This window comes from Triturus cristatus, chromosome 2_1 (genome assembly GCF_964204655.1).
Source record: "Triturus cristatus chromosome 2_1, aTriCri1.1, whole genome shotgun sequence".
Taxonomy (NCBI): Eukaryota; Metazoa; Chordata; class Amphibia; order Caudata; family Salamandridae; genus Triturus; species Triturus cristatus.
The window spans coordinates 265199806-265218370 of record NC_140581.1 but is presented as its reverse complement, the minus strand read 5'-3'; the positions used below and the strand labels follow the sequence as shown (position 1 = coordinate 265218370).

General features: G+C 48.2%; 1 protein-coding gene across 1 annotated transcript in view; it reads right to left on the bottom strand.

Annotated features, from left to right (window-relative positions):
- SPEF2 (sperm flagellar and cilia associated 2) overlaps nucleotides 1-18565 on the bottom strand; it is a 1083747-nt gene that overhangs the window by 702528 nt on the left and 362654 nt on the right. Inside the window, exon 17 of the mRNA XM_085631001.1 lies at nucleotides 17403-17579. Coding sequence (XP_085487127.1) covers nucleotides 17403-17579 — 177 coding nt within the window. The remainder of the gene's footprint in view (nucleotides 1-17402; nucleotides 17580-18565) is intronic.

The following is an 18565-nucleotide window of genomic DNA, read 5'->3' as shown; positions in this document are numbered from 1 at the left end:
AGTCCAGCATGATAAGAATAGCTGACCCACCCTGGTCGACAGCCTCCCGTATCTCTTCCGTAACTTTTATCAGAGCTGACTCCGTGCTGTGTCCAGCACGGAACCCATATTGGGAATGATCCAGAATGTTATTGTTTTCAAGGACCAGGCTTAGCTGCTTGTTCATGGCCTTTTCCAAGATCTTGGCAGGTAAGGGGAGGCGAGAGATAGGCCTGTAATTGTTGGGAACGCTTGGCTCTAAGTTTTTTGTTTTTTAGGAGAGGTAGGATAGAGGCAGTTTTCCAAGATACCTGATAATGCCCTGTTCCCAATATCCGATTGAGTAAAGGGGTAAGGGAGTTGGTAATGATTACCGGAGACATCTTTACTATAGTGGCCGGACATGGGTCTTTCGGGGAACCAGATCTGCAGCCCATGAGCAGGTTAGTGACCTCCATGTTGGTCAGAGGGATGAAAGTATCAAAAATGGGGACAGGGTGGGTTGTTGTGGTAAGAGGACCTCTAGCATTAGTAGCTCTAGTTTGGTTGTTAAAGGAGGAGAAGATAGTATCTACTTTGTTTAGAAAGAAAGTGGCGAGCGAATTACAAAACTCAGCATCGCCGTGCACAATGGGCTTGGAGGGAGTCATGAGCAAGGTTACTATTTTAAACAGTTGTTTTGCTGAGGATTTAGCTCCGGCGATTTTTTCAGAGAAGTAGGCCTTTTTTTCCTCCTGCAGGGTGTAAGGTTATTTCGGTAGTGTCCCCTGTCGATTAAATTATACCCCTTTCTCCATAAGCGCTCCAACTTCTTACACTCTGATTTGAGTTCTTGCAATTTATGTGAAAACCAGGGGGCAGAGGGGAGCAATCGTATGGGGGAGCACCATTTGACCGGGGCCAGTTTAAGGCAAGCTGCCTTAATCCAGTCCTCATATGTTGCAGTTGCTTCCTCTATGTTCGAGGAAAGATGAGGGACTGGATCTGTCAAGGTTGTGTCCAGATTAGATGGATTTATGTTTTTCCAGGACCGGATGGCTATTTTTCCCTTGGGATTAGCATGGGACAGTGTGGTGGTGTGGTGGTGGTGGTGGAAGAGGAGTTTGAAAAAATAATGGCTGCATGATCAGTCCAGGGTAGTGGCAGGATGTCTAGGATGGAAAGTGTGGGGGAGTTAGAAAAAATTCCATGTAAGGTATGACCCTTCTTATGGGTGGGGCCAACTACCTGCTGCATTAGGTTCCCGCCACCCATAGTTTCCAACAACCTGGTGTTGTTAGAATCGGTAAAATCCTCCAAGTGGAAATTAAAATCACCCAGCATGGTGAAGGATTTGGCGCAGAAACCCTCCTCCAATAGTGACCCAAGTGAGTCCAAGAAACCACCTTTGGGGCCTGGAGGTCGATATAAGAGAATTGCTTTAAAAGAGTCTTGTGGTGCATAGCGTACATTGATTGACAGAGCTTCACATGTGCTGTTGGAGGCTACCTCGAATGCAGGAGTTAGACTCTTGTGATAGATGACGGCAAGTCCTCCCCCTTTCCTTAAAGGTCTGTCTGAAGTATGACAGAGATAATTGAGGGGGGTGGCTTTAACGATATCGGGCCCGGAGGCACTGTCGGTCCAGGCCTCCGTAATAAAGCCCATCTTAATGTTGTTCGCCTCTATAAGCAGGCAGCATTCCGTACTATGTTTTACTAGTGATCTGGCATTGAGCAATAAACATTTAAAATCTTGTTCGATCTTTGATGTGTCTGCACCCAATTTACCACCAATAAAAGATCTAATAGGAAGTGCCAGAATATGAGGGAGGGAACCAAAACAGGTAGCACATCGTTTACAGAGATTTCCAGATGGATTGTGGGGCCAGATTTTCGGGCAGCCTGCATTACGATCCCATTCTATCCTATGGAGATCATAGTATAGTAGACTGGATATCCGTCAAGTTTGTGACGTAGTATTCTATCCGCCCAGATTCAAATCAGGCCCTCAGTCTGCGTGCACTGTTCATCACTGACCCGTATCTATCTTTAACCAGGGCGTGTTATTTCAAAACACACCCACTGCCGGCACACAAACTCACTATGTGCGCTGCACAACTCTTCACCCATCATGTATTGTAGTTTACACAAACACACATGCACAGCAGCACATCCTTCATCCACACAAGTACTGCACAGAACTACATCTCTCATGTAATGCATCCCTCTCTGCATACATACTCCTTGTAAATCTACTAACCACACATGCAAGGCACAGTACTTCTCTATCCTTGAACTGTACCCTTACCAGGCTCACATGCAAGTAACACAGAGTTACTACTCCTGCGCTAAGCAGCACTCCACATCTACCTGATATAGCCCATTGGTAAGTTAAGCACATAGCAGCAGAACTGTTAAGAAGGTGAGTGTGCCTGTATGCCTCACTCCAGTGACACAGGATAAAAAGGTCCTGTTCATTACTACTGATCACTACACAGTATGCTGCCATCACTGCGCTTGGGCTGTTTAATTCCTGCTGAAGGCGATAACCTTCCCCCACTATAGGGGTAGTGCTTTAGGCACCCATCCCAATCAAAAGAGACCACAATTTGTGAGACAGACCTATGTCGTAGCGTACATGCATGATCCATCTTAACCTATAACAAAAAATCAGCATTAGGGATTTAGACAATACAGGGGGAGCAAGAGAGCCTGAAGCAAGATGGCCACACATTAGTGTTGCTCGGCTGGTCGAGGACAAAATCTGCTTACAAATCCTGCATTAGAGAGGAGGAGGAGCCTAGCGCGCAACCAAGATGGCCGCGTAGGCTTACGGCTCTCGAGGGCCTCCGCAACCTCCCACGTCTATCCTGACTTAATCCTGGTTCACTTGACGGGCTTTTGCAGATGAACTTGCGCTGAGGTGCCACCCGTTTTCTAAATTCAGATCGGACGCCGGGACCCGGAATGGTTGGACTCCGAAGTTTGCGGCCTGCTCTTGCCTTGGTCCCGATCTCGAGCTGGTGATGTGCCCGGGCACGAAGTGAACAACAGCGGCTGGCTGGGCTTGACCTGTCACGGACCCCGCACTTTCGCTTTCGTTTTCAAGCTTGCTCTTTGATATCGGCCGCACAACTCTGGTGTTTCCGAGGGGCGCGGATGGCGAAGTGTCTGGCCTGACTCTCGGATTATACATGGGTTGACTGTCGGCGACGGCTGTGCTCAACTGACTTAGCTACCTGGTCCCCTTTTTCCTGGTGCGGGCGGGTGCCGGCCTTGGTGGCCTCCGGATGATGGCGGCGAGACTAGACGGAGACAAGTCGAAACCCAGGTCAACCCGAAGGGGTGCCTATACCCAGGTCAATAACATGGATCGTTATGCGCTGTCAAAGGGATCCCCTGGTGGCTCGCATAAATCGCCTGAGAGGTCTAAGGAGGTCTCCGGCCCATCGTCGGAATTGACCCTGCTGGACGTCATGGGCGCCATTGAGAAGATGAAGACCGCTGTGGGTCAGCAGTTTGATACCCTGGCTCATAAACTGGACGCGGTCCTGAGCGATGTGAATTTGGTCAGGGCAGACCTGTCCAAAACTAACGAGCGGGTCGACTCCTTGAGTCAAGCGGCGTCGAGTCTAACTGTGGACGTGGCCACCCTGCAGACGGAGGTCCATAGGTTGCGGCTAGCCAGTGATCTGACGGACCGTCGACTTGAGGACTCCGAAAGCAGGGCTAGACGGAACAATGTCCGTATCATTGGAGTGCCGGAAAGATCGGAGGAATCTGCTGCGGATCTTTTTGTCGAGGATCTGGTGACCAATCATCTCGCGCCCAAGGGACTGAGTAAGTTCTTTGCAGTGGAGCGGGCCCACAGGATTCCGGGTGGTGCGCCCAAGGTGGGTGCTCCCCCGCGGCCTATAATCGCCCGGCTCTTTAACTTTCGGGATAGGGATGCTATCCTTCAGGCGTCGAGGGTTGCCGGGCCGCTGAAGTTTGAGAACTCAAATGTCAGCTTTTACCCGGACTTCACGCAAGCGGTCCAGAAACAACGGCTGGGATTTTCGGGTGTCAAACGGCGCTTGAGGGACATGGAGCTGAAATATGCGATGCTATTCCCGGCGAGGCTGCGGGTTGAGTTTCAGGGTCGTTCCCACTTTTTCGACCGGCTGGAGGCGGCTGGAGACTGGTTGGATGCCCTGCCACGGGGACAGGATCGAGACAGTCGGACAGCGGAGAGCGGACGGGATTTGGTGACGCAGGACTAGAACTTGGTTCCTGGTGATGGACTGAACTGGTGATGTTTTGTACCTTGGCTCAACTGGACCCTAGATTGACACATTCTGACCTTCAAATGTTTGGGGGTTGTAGGGAGCTTATTGGGGCCTTTTCCTCCTTCTGGGGTTCATTTTGTGGTATATGTTAGGGCGACAGGCACACTGCGAGTTGGGGGGGCTGTTCGGGCTCAAGCAGGGGTGCAGGGAGGGGGGAGTTATGGTTTGGGGATTGTGGGGGAGGGGGGTTGTTGGGGATTGTTTGTTTGTTTCGCAAGGCAATGTGAAGTTCTCTGTCGGGTTGTGCTTTCCGGGATGTGGGTATCATGCACGGGAGTGGGATGGGGGGTAGGGGATTGAGAATCCTTTCGTGGAATGTGAATGGACTTGGGGACAGGATCAAGCGCGGGGTGGTGCTGCAGTTTTTGAAGCGGATTTCGCCCGACATTGTTTTCCTGCAGGAGACACACGTGATCGGGAACTCCTTCCATGCCCTAAATAGGAGGGGTTATCGCCTTGCCGCTCACTCTGGTTTCACTTCTGGCTCTAGGGGAGTGGGCATTTTGGTTAGGGCCTCTCTCCCATTGGAAGTTGATGAGGTGCTTCACGATGATAGGGGGCGCTATGTGGCACTGGTGGGGAGATGGGAGGGCAGGATTATCTCGCTTGTTGCTGTGTATGTACCCCCGGGGTTACAGACGGCTACATTTGCTGATTTGGGGCGTTTGGTCCTGGGACTCCCTGGGGGGGTTCTGGTGTTGGGGGGTGACTTTAATGCCGTTGTCTCTGGGTTGGAGGACCGTCACCCCCCCAGGGATCTCCCTAGGCCTCAGGCCTGGTTGAGTGGCTTTTTGGACACGTTGGGACTTGTAGATTGCTGGAGATTGATGCACCCGGGTCAGGCGCAATACACCTTTCACTCGGGGGCCCATGGGAGTCTCTCGAGACTTGATTACATGCTTATGCCGGCGATCCAGGCTGGGATGATTGGGGAGGTGCGTCATTTAGCCCGAGGTATTTCTGATCATTCCCCTATATGGTTGCAACTGAGGGTTGTCCCTGGGGCGGAGGGGAGAGTTGCGCCTATTAGCCCCTGGTATCTACGTAACCCTAAGATCCGCGCGGAACTGGTCAAGTCCACTGATCACTACTTTAATGATAATGTGGGGTCGGTGCCGTCGGCCGTCTCCCTATGGGAGGCTTATAAGGTGGTGGTCAGGGGGCAGGCCTTGTCCCTTATCTCCCATGCTAAGAGGTGCGAGAGAGCGGAGGTGGTTCGCCTGGAAACTGAAATAGCTGAAATGGAGGAGGACTTGGAGCGGGGAGTTACTGATGAGAAAGTGCATGTTCTCAGCCTCAAACAATCAGATTATAGAGCGCTGGTTACGGAAGCCGCTAAAGGGATGAGTAGAGAGCAGCAAGGACGACTGTATGATGTGGGGGATAAGGCCGGAAAGTTGATTGCTTGGTTGGATAAGAAGGAGAGAGCGAGCAGGGTGGTGCCCGTTGTGGAGAGAATGGATGGAGTGCGTGTGACTGACCCGGTGGAGATCGTTGACTGCTTTGCGGCCCATTTCCGCGGGGTATACTCTCCGGTCTCTGTGCGTTCGGAGGAGTATTCTCATCTTTTGCTTAGAGACATTACATTGCCAATCCTATCGGAGGCTGATGCAGTATTGATGGAGGCGAATTTGTCGTCAGATGTGATCGCTCTGGCCACCCGCTCGATCGCATCGGGTAAAGCTGTGGGTCCTAATGGTCTTCCCATCGAACTATATAAGTTGCGTCCCGATAAGATAGCGCCGCTTCTTCGGGACATGTTTCTCGCGGCACGTGCGGCGGGCTTCCTCCCCCCAGACCAACGCCTCGCCAACATAGTTGTGATACACAAGGAGGGTAAGCCGCGGGATCGCTGCGCCTCCTATAGGCCCATTTCGCTGTTGAATGCGGAACCCAAAATTCTGGCCAAGGTATTGGCTAATCGGCTGGTTCGGGTCGTGGGTGACTTGATTCATCAGGATCAGTCCGGTTTCATACCTCATCGGAATACCGCTCTCAATTTGAGACGGTTGCACGGCGTGCTTGCGAGAGCGGAATTTATACGTGAGCCGGCCATCTTGGCATCTTTAGATGCTACTATGGCGTTCGACACTTTGGAGTGGCCATATATTTGGGCCGTGTTGGCGAAATTTGGGTTCGGCCCTGAGTTCATTGGTTGGGTGAAATTACTATACGCTGACCCTCTGGCTCAGGTGGTGGTGAATGGTAGGGTATCGGCTCCCTTCGCACTGGGGAGAGGTACGCGGCAGGGATGTCCGTTATCACCCCTTCTCTTTGCACTTTCTTTGGAGCCTCTCGCCACCTGGTTGCGTTGGGAGCCGTCGTTGCGAGGCATTAGATGGACGCCGGAGTTTGAAGACCGTGTCTCCCTCTATGCGGACGACATCCTTCTGTATCTCACCTCTCCTCGACAATCGCTAATTGTATTGGTGGACGTACTGAATTCTTTTGGTCGCAACTCCGGCCTGGTCATCAACTGGGCCAAGTCGTGTGTTTACGCCCTCTCGGGTGGGGCCCCCCTCCTGCCACGGGATTGCCCTATCCAGATTGCTACCCTGGGGTTCAAATATTTGGGAATCTTTATCTCCCTTGATCCCGCGGTCCGCTATGAGCGAAAACTTCTCCCTCCCCTCCAGCGATTGAAGGCCGACGTCGCGAGGTGGCGCCGACTTCCGCTCTCGCCACTCGGACGGGCGGCATTGTTTAAAATGATGTTGCTACCTCGCTTTTTATACGCTTTGCAAAATACTCTAGATGTCGTGCCAGCCCGTTATTTCCGGGAGGTGGAGGGTCTTCAGCGCCAACTGTTTTGGGACGGGCGGCCGCGGATTGCTCTCGCCAGGTTGACGCTCCCTTGGTACGATGGGGGGGTCGCCCTCCCCGATATTAAACGATACTATTGGGCGTCTCAGTTGGCGTCGGTGAATCACGGGATATACGGTCCTGCCTTGAATCCGGCCTTCGAGATGGATAAATTTCTGCTCCTGGGCGGAGACTATAATAGAGCGCTGTACTCGGTGACCCCGGACACGCGGTTGACAGGACCCACGCAGGTTGCGGTACGTGTGTGGCACGCGGCGAATGCTGCGATGGGGTGGAGGGATCGTATGACTCGGGCGACGCCGTTGTATGCCTCTGCGCAGTTGGGATGTTTGTGGAGATCGAAAGGCTTTGAGAAATGGGATATGATTGGTATACGTAAGGTGGGTGATCTTTGGGTGAAGGGGTCATTCAAAACGTTTGAAATGCTTAAAACTGAATATAAATTAAATGATAGAGAGTACTTCCGGTATGCTCAAGTCTACCATGCGCTATGTTCGGCTTTTCCAGACGTTGCTGCTATCCCTGAGTACTCCCCACTGGAGGATAGAGTGTTCGATGGCTACGTGCCCGACAGCACCATCTCTCTGATTTATAAGAAACTCATTAACGACCGCGCGGACTTGCTGCTCCGTCTGCGGGAGGCATGGACGGGAGATGGCTTGGAACTGGACGATGAGGACTGGGTCTCAGCGGTGGCCTCCCCGAAAGAGGTGGCGATCCCGGCCCGCTTACGATTCGTACAGCTAAAGATCCTTCATAGAGTGTATGTCACTGGGTCTGGTTTGCTGCGCATGGGTTACTCGATGGATGGACTGTGTAAGCGGGGATGTGGCCGGTCGGGTACCTTTCTCCATATCTTATGGGAATGTTCGGAGGTTGTACGATTTTGGAACGGTATCCACACCGTAATGGAGGAGGTCACGCGCGTTGCTCTGTTGCCAGAGGCTAGGAGGTGTTTGTTGAATGTCTGGGAACCGAATGATTGTAATGCGGCACAGACGCAGTGGGTGACCTTGGGGTACATGGTGGCTAAGCGTAACATTGTACAGTTGTGGGGCTCCCCGAGGCCGCCCACGATCGAGGTATGGAGGGAGAATATGGACTGGTGTATGTTCAGGGAAAAGACGGTGTATGTGGCGAGAGGCAAACCAGGGAAGTGGACTAAGGTATGGGGTCCATGGAATTTATATCGAGGACGTATCTGCACCCCGCCTCTGCCATTAGAGATCGATATTGCTTTGTCCCCCTAGCCACGCATTCTGCGGGATGGTGTGAGGTGTGTTCCATGCTTTGCTCTCCCGTTGCCCCCCTCTACCGCTTCCAGACAAGAACTGCTTTGGACACTGTGCGTTGTTCCCCGTCCTGGGAAGAGCACGCTACTGTTTCGGACTCTCATTGCCTTGAGTGTGTTTTATATTTAGTAAAAAATGAAACTGTTTATTCCGATTGCTATTGGCCTATGGCCGCGGCCTGTTACATGTGCTTACGAACTGCCGGGAGCTTTGCCTCTGGTTCAGTTGAATGTGTGGTGTTGCACTGCGGGCTCCATAGCGGCCGGCCCTGGTGGTTGTAGGCCCTTATCTGTATTTTATTGTGTACCAACGGTTTCTAATAAAAATTTTAACAAAAAAAAAATTAAAAAAAATCCTGCATTAGAGCTTCCATCGCAAGCGAAACAGCACAGGGACAGTGCGGATATGTCCCAAAGAAAAGTTTGACGGCTTGCAAGAGGCAAAATAAGCCGGCAACACCTTGCTGTGGAGGAACACGGGACACAGACAAAATGGGACTCCCCATATAGAGTTGTTGAAAGTGACGAGCGCAGAGACAGACGGAGAGGACGATTGAGGCTGCTACACGTGAATTCCTGACCCGATGCAAAGTCCGGACCAGGCAACAGACTGGCGAGTTGCCTCAAAGAACCAGTTTGACCCAGGGAGCAAGGGAGTAAATTGCCTGTAGTGGACAAGTGGCGTGCGGGAATGGAGCTGCACGGGAGCACAGTGGAGTGAATGCACTAGCGGACCGTAATCCTGAGCGGTCACTTGGACAGAGACTTGCCCACGTGGCTGGAAAACTGGGGCGCTGATGATCCCGGGCAGTGGAGACCTGAATTGGACGTGAACTGCAGGGGGGAAACTGAATCAGCGCCGCCGTATAAAGATAAACAGCACGGGAGTCCCCGTGGCCTCACAAACAAGGGAGGATTGCAAACAGGAATCCCTCACTGCATTTCCCGCAATCGTGAGGATAACGCATGAGTAACTACAAATGCAGTAAGATAACTGGGCGGGGAGTGTAAGAGAGCAGCAACACAGGCAGTGGGAGACACAGAAATAAGCCCTGTGCACATATCGCTGCTACTTGGCAAGGAGCGAGCAAACCACTAAGCTAAGTGGTGGAACATTACTTTAAGGGGGCGGCTGCCCTAACACTAGTGCAAAGGTGAAAAAGGCAAACATGGGAAAGAGGGAAAAGCAGCAGTCCAAGCTCACTTTTGAGTGCAGGCGCCTCACCAAATCCCAACCTCAGGTGGCATCGCATACTGAACAAGACTCAGAGGCAGGGGGCAGCACCACCCTGGAGAGCACTTTATTGGCAATGCAACATAGCTTACAGTCCATTGATAGCAAGATAGATACCCTCAATCTTAGAATGGACCATATGGCTGTGAAGCTGGATAAGCAAGGGGCCCAAATTACGGAAGCAGAACAACGGATCTCCACCACAACAGAAGATACCTTGGGCACAGTGCACACATCATACTCACAAATGGAGAAGCTACTAGCAGTAATTCAAGCCAAGATTTGAGACCTGGAAGCCAGGTCTAGACAAAATAATATCTGCATTACAGGAGTTCCAGAGTCCACAAACACAGGCAGTATGAAGCTGTATATGGAAGCCATGCTAAAAGATATGCTTGGGGCGGAGCACTTCTCATCAATGCTCATTGTTTATCATGCACACAGATCGTTGGCCCCTAAACCAATTCCAGGTGCTCCTCTGAGGCCCATTATTGCTAGACTGTTAAACTATCGAGACCGGGACACGGTGCTCAGGTTGGCACAAGAGATGGGTGTCACAACATATCCATACCTGGATTTTGTGGCAGCTGTCACCAGTCACTGTTTATCCAGTACACCATGCTATATCCGGCTCGCCTCAGGATCCAGCACAGAGGCAAAACAAAGATCTTTCTGTCACTAGTGCCGGAATATGATGATTATTCAGTAGGACACTATGGCGGCTTAAGAGACTACCCTAACCCCCCCTAAACACCAACGGGGTGTGGTGGCTACTAGCGACCCCCGTGAGGGTGTACCCCAAATGTTAGAAATTCCTCACAGGTATACCTGTTACCAGGTTGTATGCTTGTTGGCTTGTTGTGTAATCGTTCTGCGCTGTTTTAAAGGGGAACTCTTTGGCATAATTGGGATGCTAAGGTGGGAGGGATGGGGGATAAGGGGTTCTTATTTAGTTATAAAACATTGTGCGCACTGTACAAGCATCAAAAGCACAGCAGCAATAACTCATTTTAGGATCTTCACTGATATAGGTAGATAACAGTGGGTGACACAGTGGGAAATGTCATGAGCTGTATATCCTGGGTAACTTGGAATGAACGGGACCTCAATAACCCCCCAAAAACACGGCAGGTACTTGCCTACTTAGTTCGGCAGGGTGTACACGTGGCACTCCTGCAAGAAACACACCTTACACTGCATCCAGGGAAAAAAGTGGCTGCGAGGTGGGCCGGGGTGAATATAGCATCCTTCTACTCCCCATAATCGAGAGGCGTAATGATCCTCATAATAAAGAACATACCCTTTGAGCTCACACACTCTCAGGTAGATGAGCAGGATGGTATATTATTGCACAGGGCAAAATATGTGGTACAACGATCACCATTGTCAATGTATATGGGCCTAATATTGATGATCCTGAGTTCTTTGTAACATGGATTATTGCCCTCTACAATCATATGGGGTGGAGACTTTAAAACCCCATTGGTACAGCATGAAGATCATTCGTCCACAATGGAGGGTAGCCCAAAACGGGCAGCTAAGTTAATAGTTGGAGGAATGTGAGACATGGACCTTATTGATATTTGGAGGCTGCGTCCCCCTGGGGTTACAGAGAGCACATATCACTCATATATACACAAATTGTGGTGACGATTGGACTATTGGTTATTTACAAAGGGCATAACTGCATGGATAGGCACAGTTAAACACTTTCCAAAGACATTGCCCGATCATGCCCCGGTCCTGTTAACCATGACAATCTCCACACACCCCCTCTCCAATTCAAGTGGCGCTTGCAACCGACTTCCCTGTTAGGTCAGGTTTTCAGTAAAGGGGTGAGATCAGCAATCGTAGAATACTTTGGTCAAAATACAGGATCAGTACAGACTATGGAAACTATATGGGAAGCATTCAAAGTTGCGCTTCCCGGGACAGTATAGGTCTTCAAGCCGGAGTTTTCAGGTCCATATGAGGGCAGCTCACACAGCTCGAATTGAATATAGGGGACTTGGAGAAGGCATATGAGGCTACCCACTGGGAAGCTACATTAGAAGAGATGAGGGAGAAAATCACAGGGTACAATGAAACAGCCAAACAAGAGGTGCAACACATGTCGCGAAGATGGCGGGCCAGATCATACATGGAGGGGAGGAGGCCTGGACCAGCATTAGCCAATAGAATTGCAGAGCTATGGGCGCGATCGCAGATAGTGGAGGCAGAATCTGAAGAAGGCACTGTGTGTCATGACACGCTGTGCATTTTTTATACATTTGTAGAATACTATGAGCGTATGTATGCTGCTCAGGGATCAGCAGAGGAGCCAGACATTGCAGCTTATTTTGAGGATATCACACTGGTCTGGCTCACACAGGGACAGCTTGAATTTTTAGCGCAGCCACTCACGGTGGTGGAAGTAAAGGAGGCCATCACCACCCTGCCGAATGGGAAAGCTACTGTGAGTGATGGACTGCCCGGTAAATTCTATAAATAATATGTGGAATTACTAGCCCCGCACTTACACCCTATGAATTTTGAGGCATATCAGCATTGCTCTCTGCCTAATATTCTCCATGAGGCCCTCATCATCACTTTATTGAAAGTCAACAAACCATTGCAGCAGTCTGCGATTTGTACAGACCGCTGTCACATATTAATACTGACTCTAAGATTCTGGCGAAGGCCATAGCCACACGACTTCATCTGCTATTGCCCACAATGGTTCTGCCGGACCAATCGGGGTTCATGTTGGCACGGTCCACCTCACACAATTTGCGCACTCTGTTCACGGTTTTGCATCAACTGGAGCCCACGCTCCCTGCAGTGGCAGTGTTATTAGAGCCACCAAAGCTTTTGATTCAATTCAAACCAGTTGCCTGGGTGCGTGTCAATGGACATACATCGGGGACTTTCACAATACACCACCACATGCGACAGGGATGCCCATTGTCGCCACTGCTGTTTGCAGTGGCACTGGAGCCTCTTGCATGTGTGCTGCGGCAAAGGCATGCGGGTACGGCGCTGCGGTTTCGTCAGCGACTGTTGGCAGTGTCACTGCATGCTGATGACATGGTGCTGTATGTTAGGGACCCCAGGGAACAATTGGAGCGTCTTAGATGGGAATGTGTGCGTTTTGAATGGTACTCAGGGTTGGGCATTAACTGGTCCAAATCGGTCATCCTCCCTTTAACTACAGGCACAGTACCCCATGAACTGGGATACCCACTGGAATGGTGCGAGGACCCTGTCAAGTATCTGGGGATATGGATTCACAAGGATCCCCAGGTGGTCCTACAAGCAAATTACAGCTGGACAATCTCAAGCCTTGAAGAACAAGTGACGAGGTGGATAAGACTCTCGCTATCTCTAGCTGATAGAATAGCATTGATGAAAATGATAGTGCTGCCTACATTTTTATACTTATTTACTAATATCGCCATAAGCTTAACACAACATTTTTTCACTACACTACGCTCACTTTTAATTAAACTGGCGTGGGCGAGGAAACAACAGAGACCCAAATGGAAGATATTAGGGCTCCCATATGACCAGGGAGGATTTACAGCCCCAGACCTACAATTGTATTATTTATGTGCACAGGCGCACTTTGCCTATTACTGGCACCATGCTCCGAACTATACCCAGCACATAGCTGTAGAAGGGGATGCAGAGCACCCTGTCCCTCTCAAGGCCATGTTATCCAATAGAAGCTCAATCTTTGAACATGGGAAAATAGACACGGTACAATGAACAGTTCACGTTTGGTAGAAACTTGGGCGTAGAGCACACATTGACCAATTATATGCCCATGCCCGCCACTTGTGCACCATTCTGGCATCTCTGTAACAAGAGATGTGGGTTCGTTAGCCACTCCACTTCGCATCATGGGAGATGTCTACAGGGAGGGTAAAGTCATAGACTCCTCTGAGATACCAGTAGAAGGTAATAGATCTCCCATGCTTCTTTTCATATACAGCAGACTTCGTGCAGACCTGCCTATACCCACAATTTCCAACTGAGCCAAAGCCTTGTGGGCGCTCCAGCTGATAGCATGACAGAAATGCGGCACAACTAAATCACACACCTCTACAACACATCGCAGATAGATGCACAGACACTGGCGGAGGGGCCTCTGGCCAAATGGAATGCCACCATTTCCACACCAATCAACATGGACGATTGGAAATCATGCTTTAGCCTAACGGGAAAATTGACAGTGAATGGTAATATTAGAATTATACATTTTGAGTACCTCCATCAATTATATTACACTCCAGCCCAACTCTGCAGATATGGGTACGAGAAAAAGCAGAATGTGTTAGATGAGGGGCACCAAAAGCAGATTTCATACCTCTAGCGTAGGCTTGTCCGGGGGTACAGGCTTATTGGGAACAAGTTACAAGCACTCTCACTGCAAAAGTTATGGAACCAGTGGCATGCACCCCACAGATGTGTCTGCTAGGACTGATCAAAACCATACAGCCAACCAACCGCAAAATAGTAGCTACAGCTTTATTACTGGCTAAAAGGAGGGTTTCTATTCACTGGGGGGGGGAAGGTCACCCCAAAACACGAACATTGGATGCGGGATATGATGAATTGCCGTTATCAATTTAAGTGTTATTCTGAAGAGCTGCGCTGAGCTTCACGCTGCAGGGAGGTGTGGGGCCCTCTTACTGCGTATTTGCTTGCCAAATCTGCTGATTAATGTGTACTAAAGTACTTCATAATGGAATAGAGGTATTGTTTTGCTGGGATCTCAATTTACAGGAAATTTAATTTAAGGATTAATGTATTATACGAATCAGGCTGCACAATGCTATATAACTGGAAAATGGCTATATATTTTTTTATGTTTATATCTGAAAATCTGAATAATAATAAAAAATAAAAAAAGGGATTCATACAGTACAGTTGGCACTCAAGGCATGGGTACACATCTTTACCATGCAGAGAACTTTTCTGTCCCAACAGGTTTGCAGACATGAGCCACACTAGCAAAAGCAGCAGCCACCTCTGATCCACTGTCAACCATGTTTCTAGAATTTCAGAGTTTAAAAAAAAATATATGTCCATGTTTTTTTTCAGTGAAATTTGTTTTTTGTTTGATAATATACTTCATACGAGTATGTTGCATTGAACCCCAGCTGTGAATATCCTACAGCTTGTGGACAGACGCTGGCTATACTAACCTCCTATGCATCTAACTCCAGCTGTGCATGACTATAAGTCTAGCCCTGAACTCCACCGCCTGCACATCCAGCTCCTGTTGCGTACAGCCCCAGGCCACACACTGAACCTCCTGCATTCTGAGTTCTGGCTGTGTTGTATGATGGGCATGCATGTGTTCGGCCATTCGTAGCAGTCTCCGGGGACAGATCATAAGCCAGTGCCTGTGCCGTTGAATCTTCTGTGTAAGGCCTTTGGCACTGAATGGCATATTCTGGATGTGGGGCGAGGACTATACTGAGGCCCTGCGCTGTTACAATCTTCATATATTTTCTATTTTTAAAAAGCCCCCTTTATGGATTGCATTTGCTCATTAAATTAGGTGCATGTGTTAAATGCAAATACACAAATGTCAGTGTCAGTAAAAGAGTTCTCTCATTGCAATGGGATAATTCAGCTTGCTTGAATATATTCATGTTTAAGCATGGTTTCAATTGTTTTTCTAGTTATTGTTTTTAAATTCATATCTTGATCTCGTGGTTATTGTTTTCAAACAAACACAATGAATCACAGAATATAAATAGATGAAATGTTAGAGGGACATCATTGTTGTTTATTCCGAATATGTTCAACAATGCACAAACAGAGTATATCAACTTGAACAAATCTGTTATTAGATAGAGAGAACTTCGGGGATTGAGACAGTCCCCCCCAGTAGCCATAAACACCTTTCTTTGCTAAGGTTACGAAGGGGAACATCAAGTTATCTTAGCAGCTCTTCCGCTGGTTTAAGAATAAAGAAGCTGCCGAGGCGCAGAAACCAATCGTTGCTGTTCCTTTACTTAACATTATTTCTATTGCTTAGAAAAGGCATGCAGTGTGAACCCTTTAAGAAACCTGTATAAGCCCCTTCTTTGGTGCTAAACTTAGTCTAGGGAAAGGAGGGCTTGGGGATATTGATGTAAAGAAGACCTATAATACCGTCACCGCGTTACAACGTTTTCTATTCTTCTGCCTTTTGGCAAGCATAGCCGCCACTATTTAGTTGACTTCTATAATAGGTATAATTGCCACTATTCAAATCCTCTGCAGTAGGACAGCACTTTATTTTTCATAAATTTTGAAAAAATATTCCAAACTTTCTTGTGTTTTTTAGTGTGTCTATTCATGATGAAAGGGGATGTCGGTTCCACTAGCTATTGCTGTGAGGTCTCCCAGGACTGATTGTTACCTAAAATGCACTTCGCTCAAGGTGTGGGGTGGTTGTAGTCTACCAGGTTCAATGTCTCCGGTGGGCACATTGACTAAGTCCACCAGTGCAGAGGGTCGAGAAAACTCATTACCGGCCTGTGTTCTGCATAAGACTAAATAAAATGCAGAAGCGCCAGCCTTTCCTTATCTGAAGCCACTGTGAAGGCTGTGTGTAGAGAACTATCTATGGACAGCCTATGGCTCAGGCCCGCTTACGTTGTCTACCGCACTCATCGTGCATGCTCTGTGCCCTTCACAGTTATGCTGTGAATTTGATTTACTGGTTTTAATCTTTTTAGGGACTGTACAAAAATAAAATAACTAGATTTTTCAAAAAAACATTGGATCTACCGGAAACTCAGTGCCTTTGCAGATACTCACTCTTCCCCCTTATGACAGCTCAGTGTCAGTTTTTTCAGGACAAGGGCTTCAGTGCCTGGCATTCTCAAATGATCACTACAGCAAAGGATTTCAGTTGGTCTGGATTCTCAAAGGATTCTGCAATTAGGGCTCCCTCCTCCAATCAGATTTGTTTTCTTACCTAATGTAGTATTCTCAGAAGATTCAGTTCAGTGAACTAGCCGATTTCGTATAAACAACTGAAAAAGTTTATAACAAACCAAGCAAAGGCATTCCTGTGAGTACAGTTCTATTGTCATGTTAAGGCGGATGTTATTCTCGGTACAGTATATTTTGCTGTAGTGGGAAGCAACATTTCCTACGGGAGCTAAAATAAAAAATAAAAAAAACTCTATTTGTATTCTCCATTTGTTCCAATCCACTCAAAACCTGTCATGCTGAAACGTAGTCACTTAGGCTATCTGTTGCAAAGTTTGAGCAGGTTTTGTCAAAACGTGACAAATATGTCAACACACCTAATAAAGCATATTCAGTGGAAACTGAGATTTAACCATTACTAGATTATTATTATTCAGTGTGCATTCGTTCTGACAAGTAACAGGGCCACCCCTAAGGGGCACAATGTTTGTGCCATACAAATGCAACACTATCGCTATGAATGTTAAATAACATATCCAGCACACACACCCTGTTCCCTACAGTTGCCTCCTTTGCATGAACATCTCAGTGCACAGGAAGAACCATCCCGCTATCCCTCTTGACTCAAAAGATGCAACGAAAAATGCAATGCAGGCCCAAACAGCCATAGATCATGACTTAGACTGAGCTCTGACAAGTAAACATTAACTGATATCGCATAACGGCACAACATTAAAAACAAATACCTGATTATTGAAGAATTTATCTCTAGGCAATTTAGTATCATAATAAAAATGTACAGAGCACATATTCTCTTAAAATCTGTACAAAGAAATCACTGATTAACACACCATCCGGGGATTTAGATTTGGATTTGGATTTCGATTTCGATTTCGATTTTGATTCTTTTCTGCCACTTGCTTCAGGTGTGGGAGATGGAGGGACAAGCTGGTTACTCAAATCTGGTGAAGGTTCCTCAATAGGTGGCGGTGGTACAGGAATGTCTTCTTTCTTCTCTTCTTCTTTTCCTTTAAATGATTACATAAATATGATACAGTGGTTTAAGAATCATTGGAAGTTAAATGTGATCCGCACAGCATTTTTATTTTAAAATAGCTACATTTGGGACAAAATCAGACTACCAGCACCCCTGAGACTGATCGCAATTACCCAGCGTGGGAACATCCAAACCATGTATTAGATGCATGCATAAACCCTGCCCTCAGATGTATGCCCACACCATGTCTCAGATGCAGCCCCTGTTAGATTTTTCCACACTATTTTAATCATGCTTCGGCACCAGCTGCTGACCACACCCCCCTCCTCTGAGAGGGATATTGAAACATGCTGGAAGCGCATCCATGCTGCTGGCATGCCGAAGGCGCACCTAAGGCAAGCCCATCTGCGCACCATCCGTGGCTGGATCGCACTTAGCCCCAGGATCCCTTGATCATCATCCCCCCATCCAAACATTTTAATCTCCTATTCAGGTAAGGAACGCCGCGATCCCCATACAGAACGCACCTTAAGCAGCGTCTGTTCTAACCTCGCCTCCCTTGCCCAAACAACCAATTTTAAATTCCCCAGCTGCAGTGCGGTTATATTTGAACTAATTAAGCAACAACTACACCTAGAAAGAATCTAAACTGCGCCTTGCCCTTATTAATGAGCGTTCCTTAGCTAACCATAAGTTTAAAATTGCCGACCTTCTTGAAAGCCAAAATCTCGATGTTCTCTTTATAACCGAGACCTGGGGAGACCCTGCATCTAGCCCAGACTTTGGAATTGCAATTGGCCTCTCTTTTTTTAGATTAGACAGATCCCACAAAAGGGGTGGAATCTTGTGGTAAAACACCACAACTAGGTTACCGCCTCCTATGAGCAGACTATGAAGCGTTTTTTTTAACGGGCTTAAGCAACAAGTACATTTTCAACAAGATGTTACTATATCTCCCACCAGGTCCCAGAAATAAATTAGTGAGCAGTTTCAACACACTGATTGAAAATAGTCTGT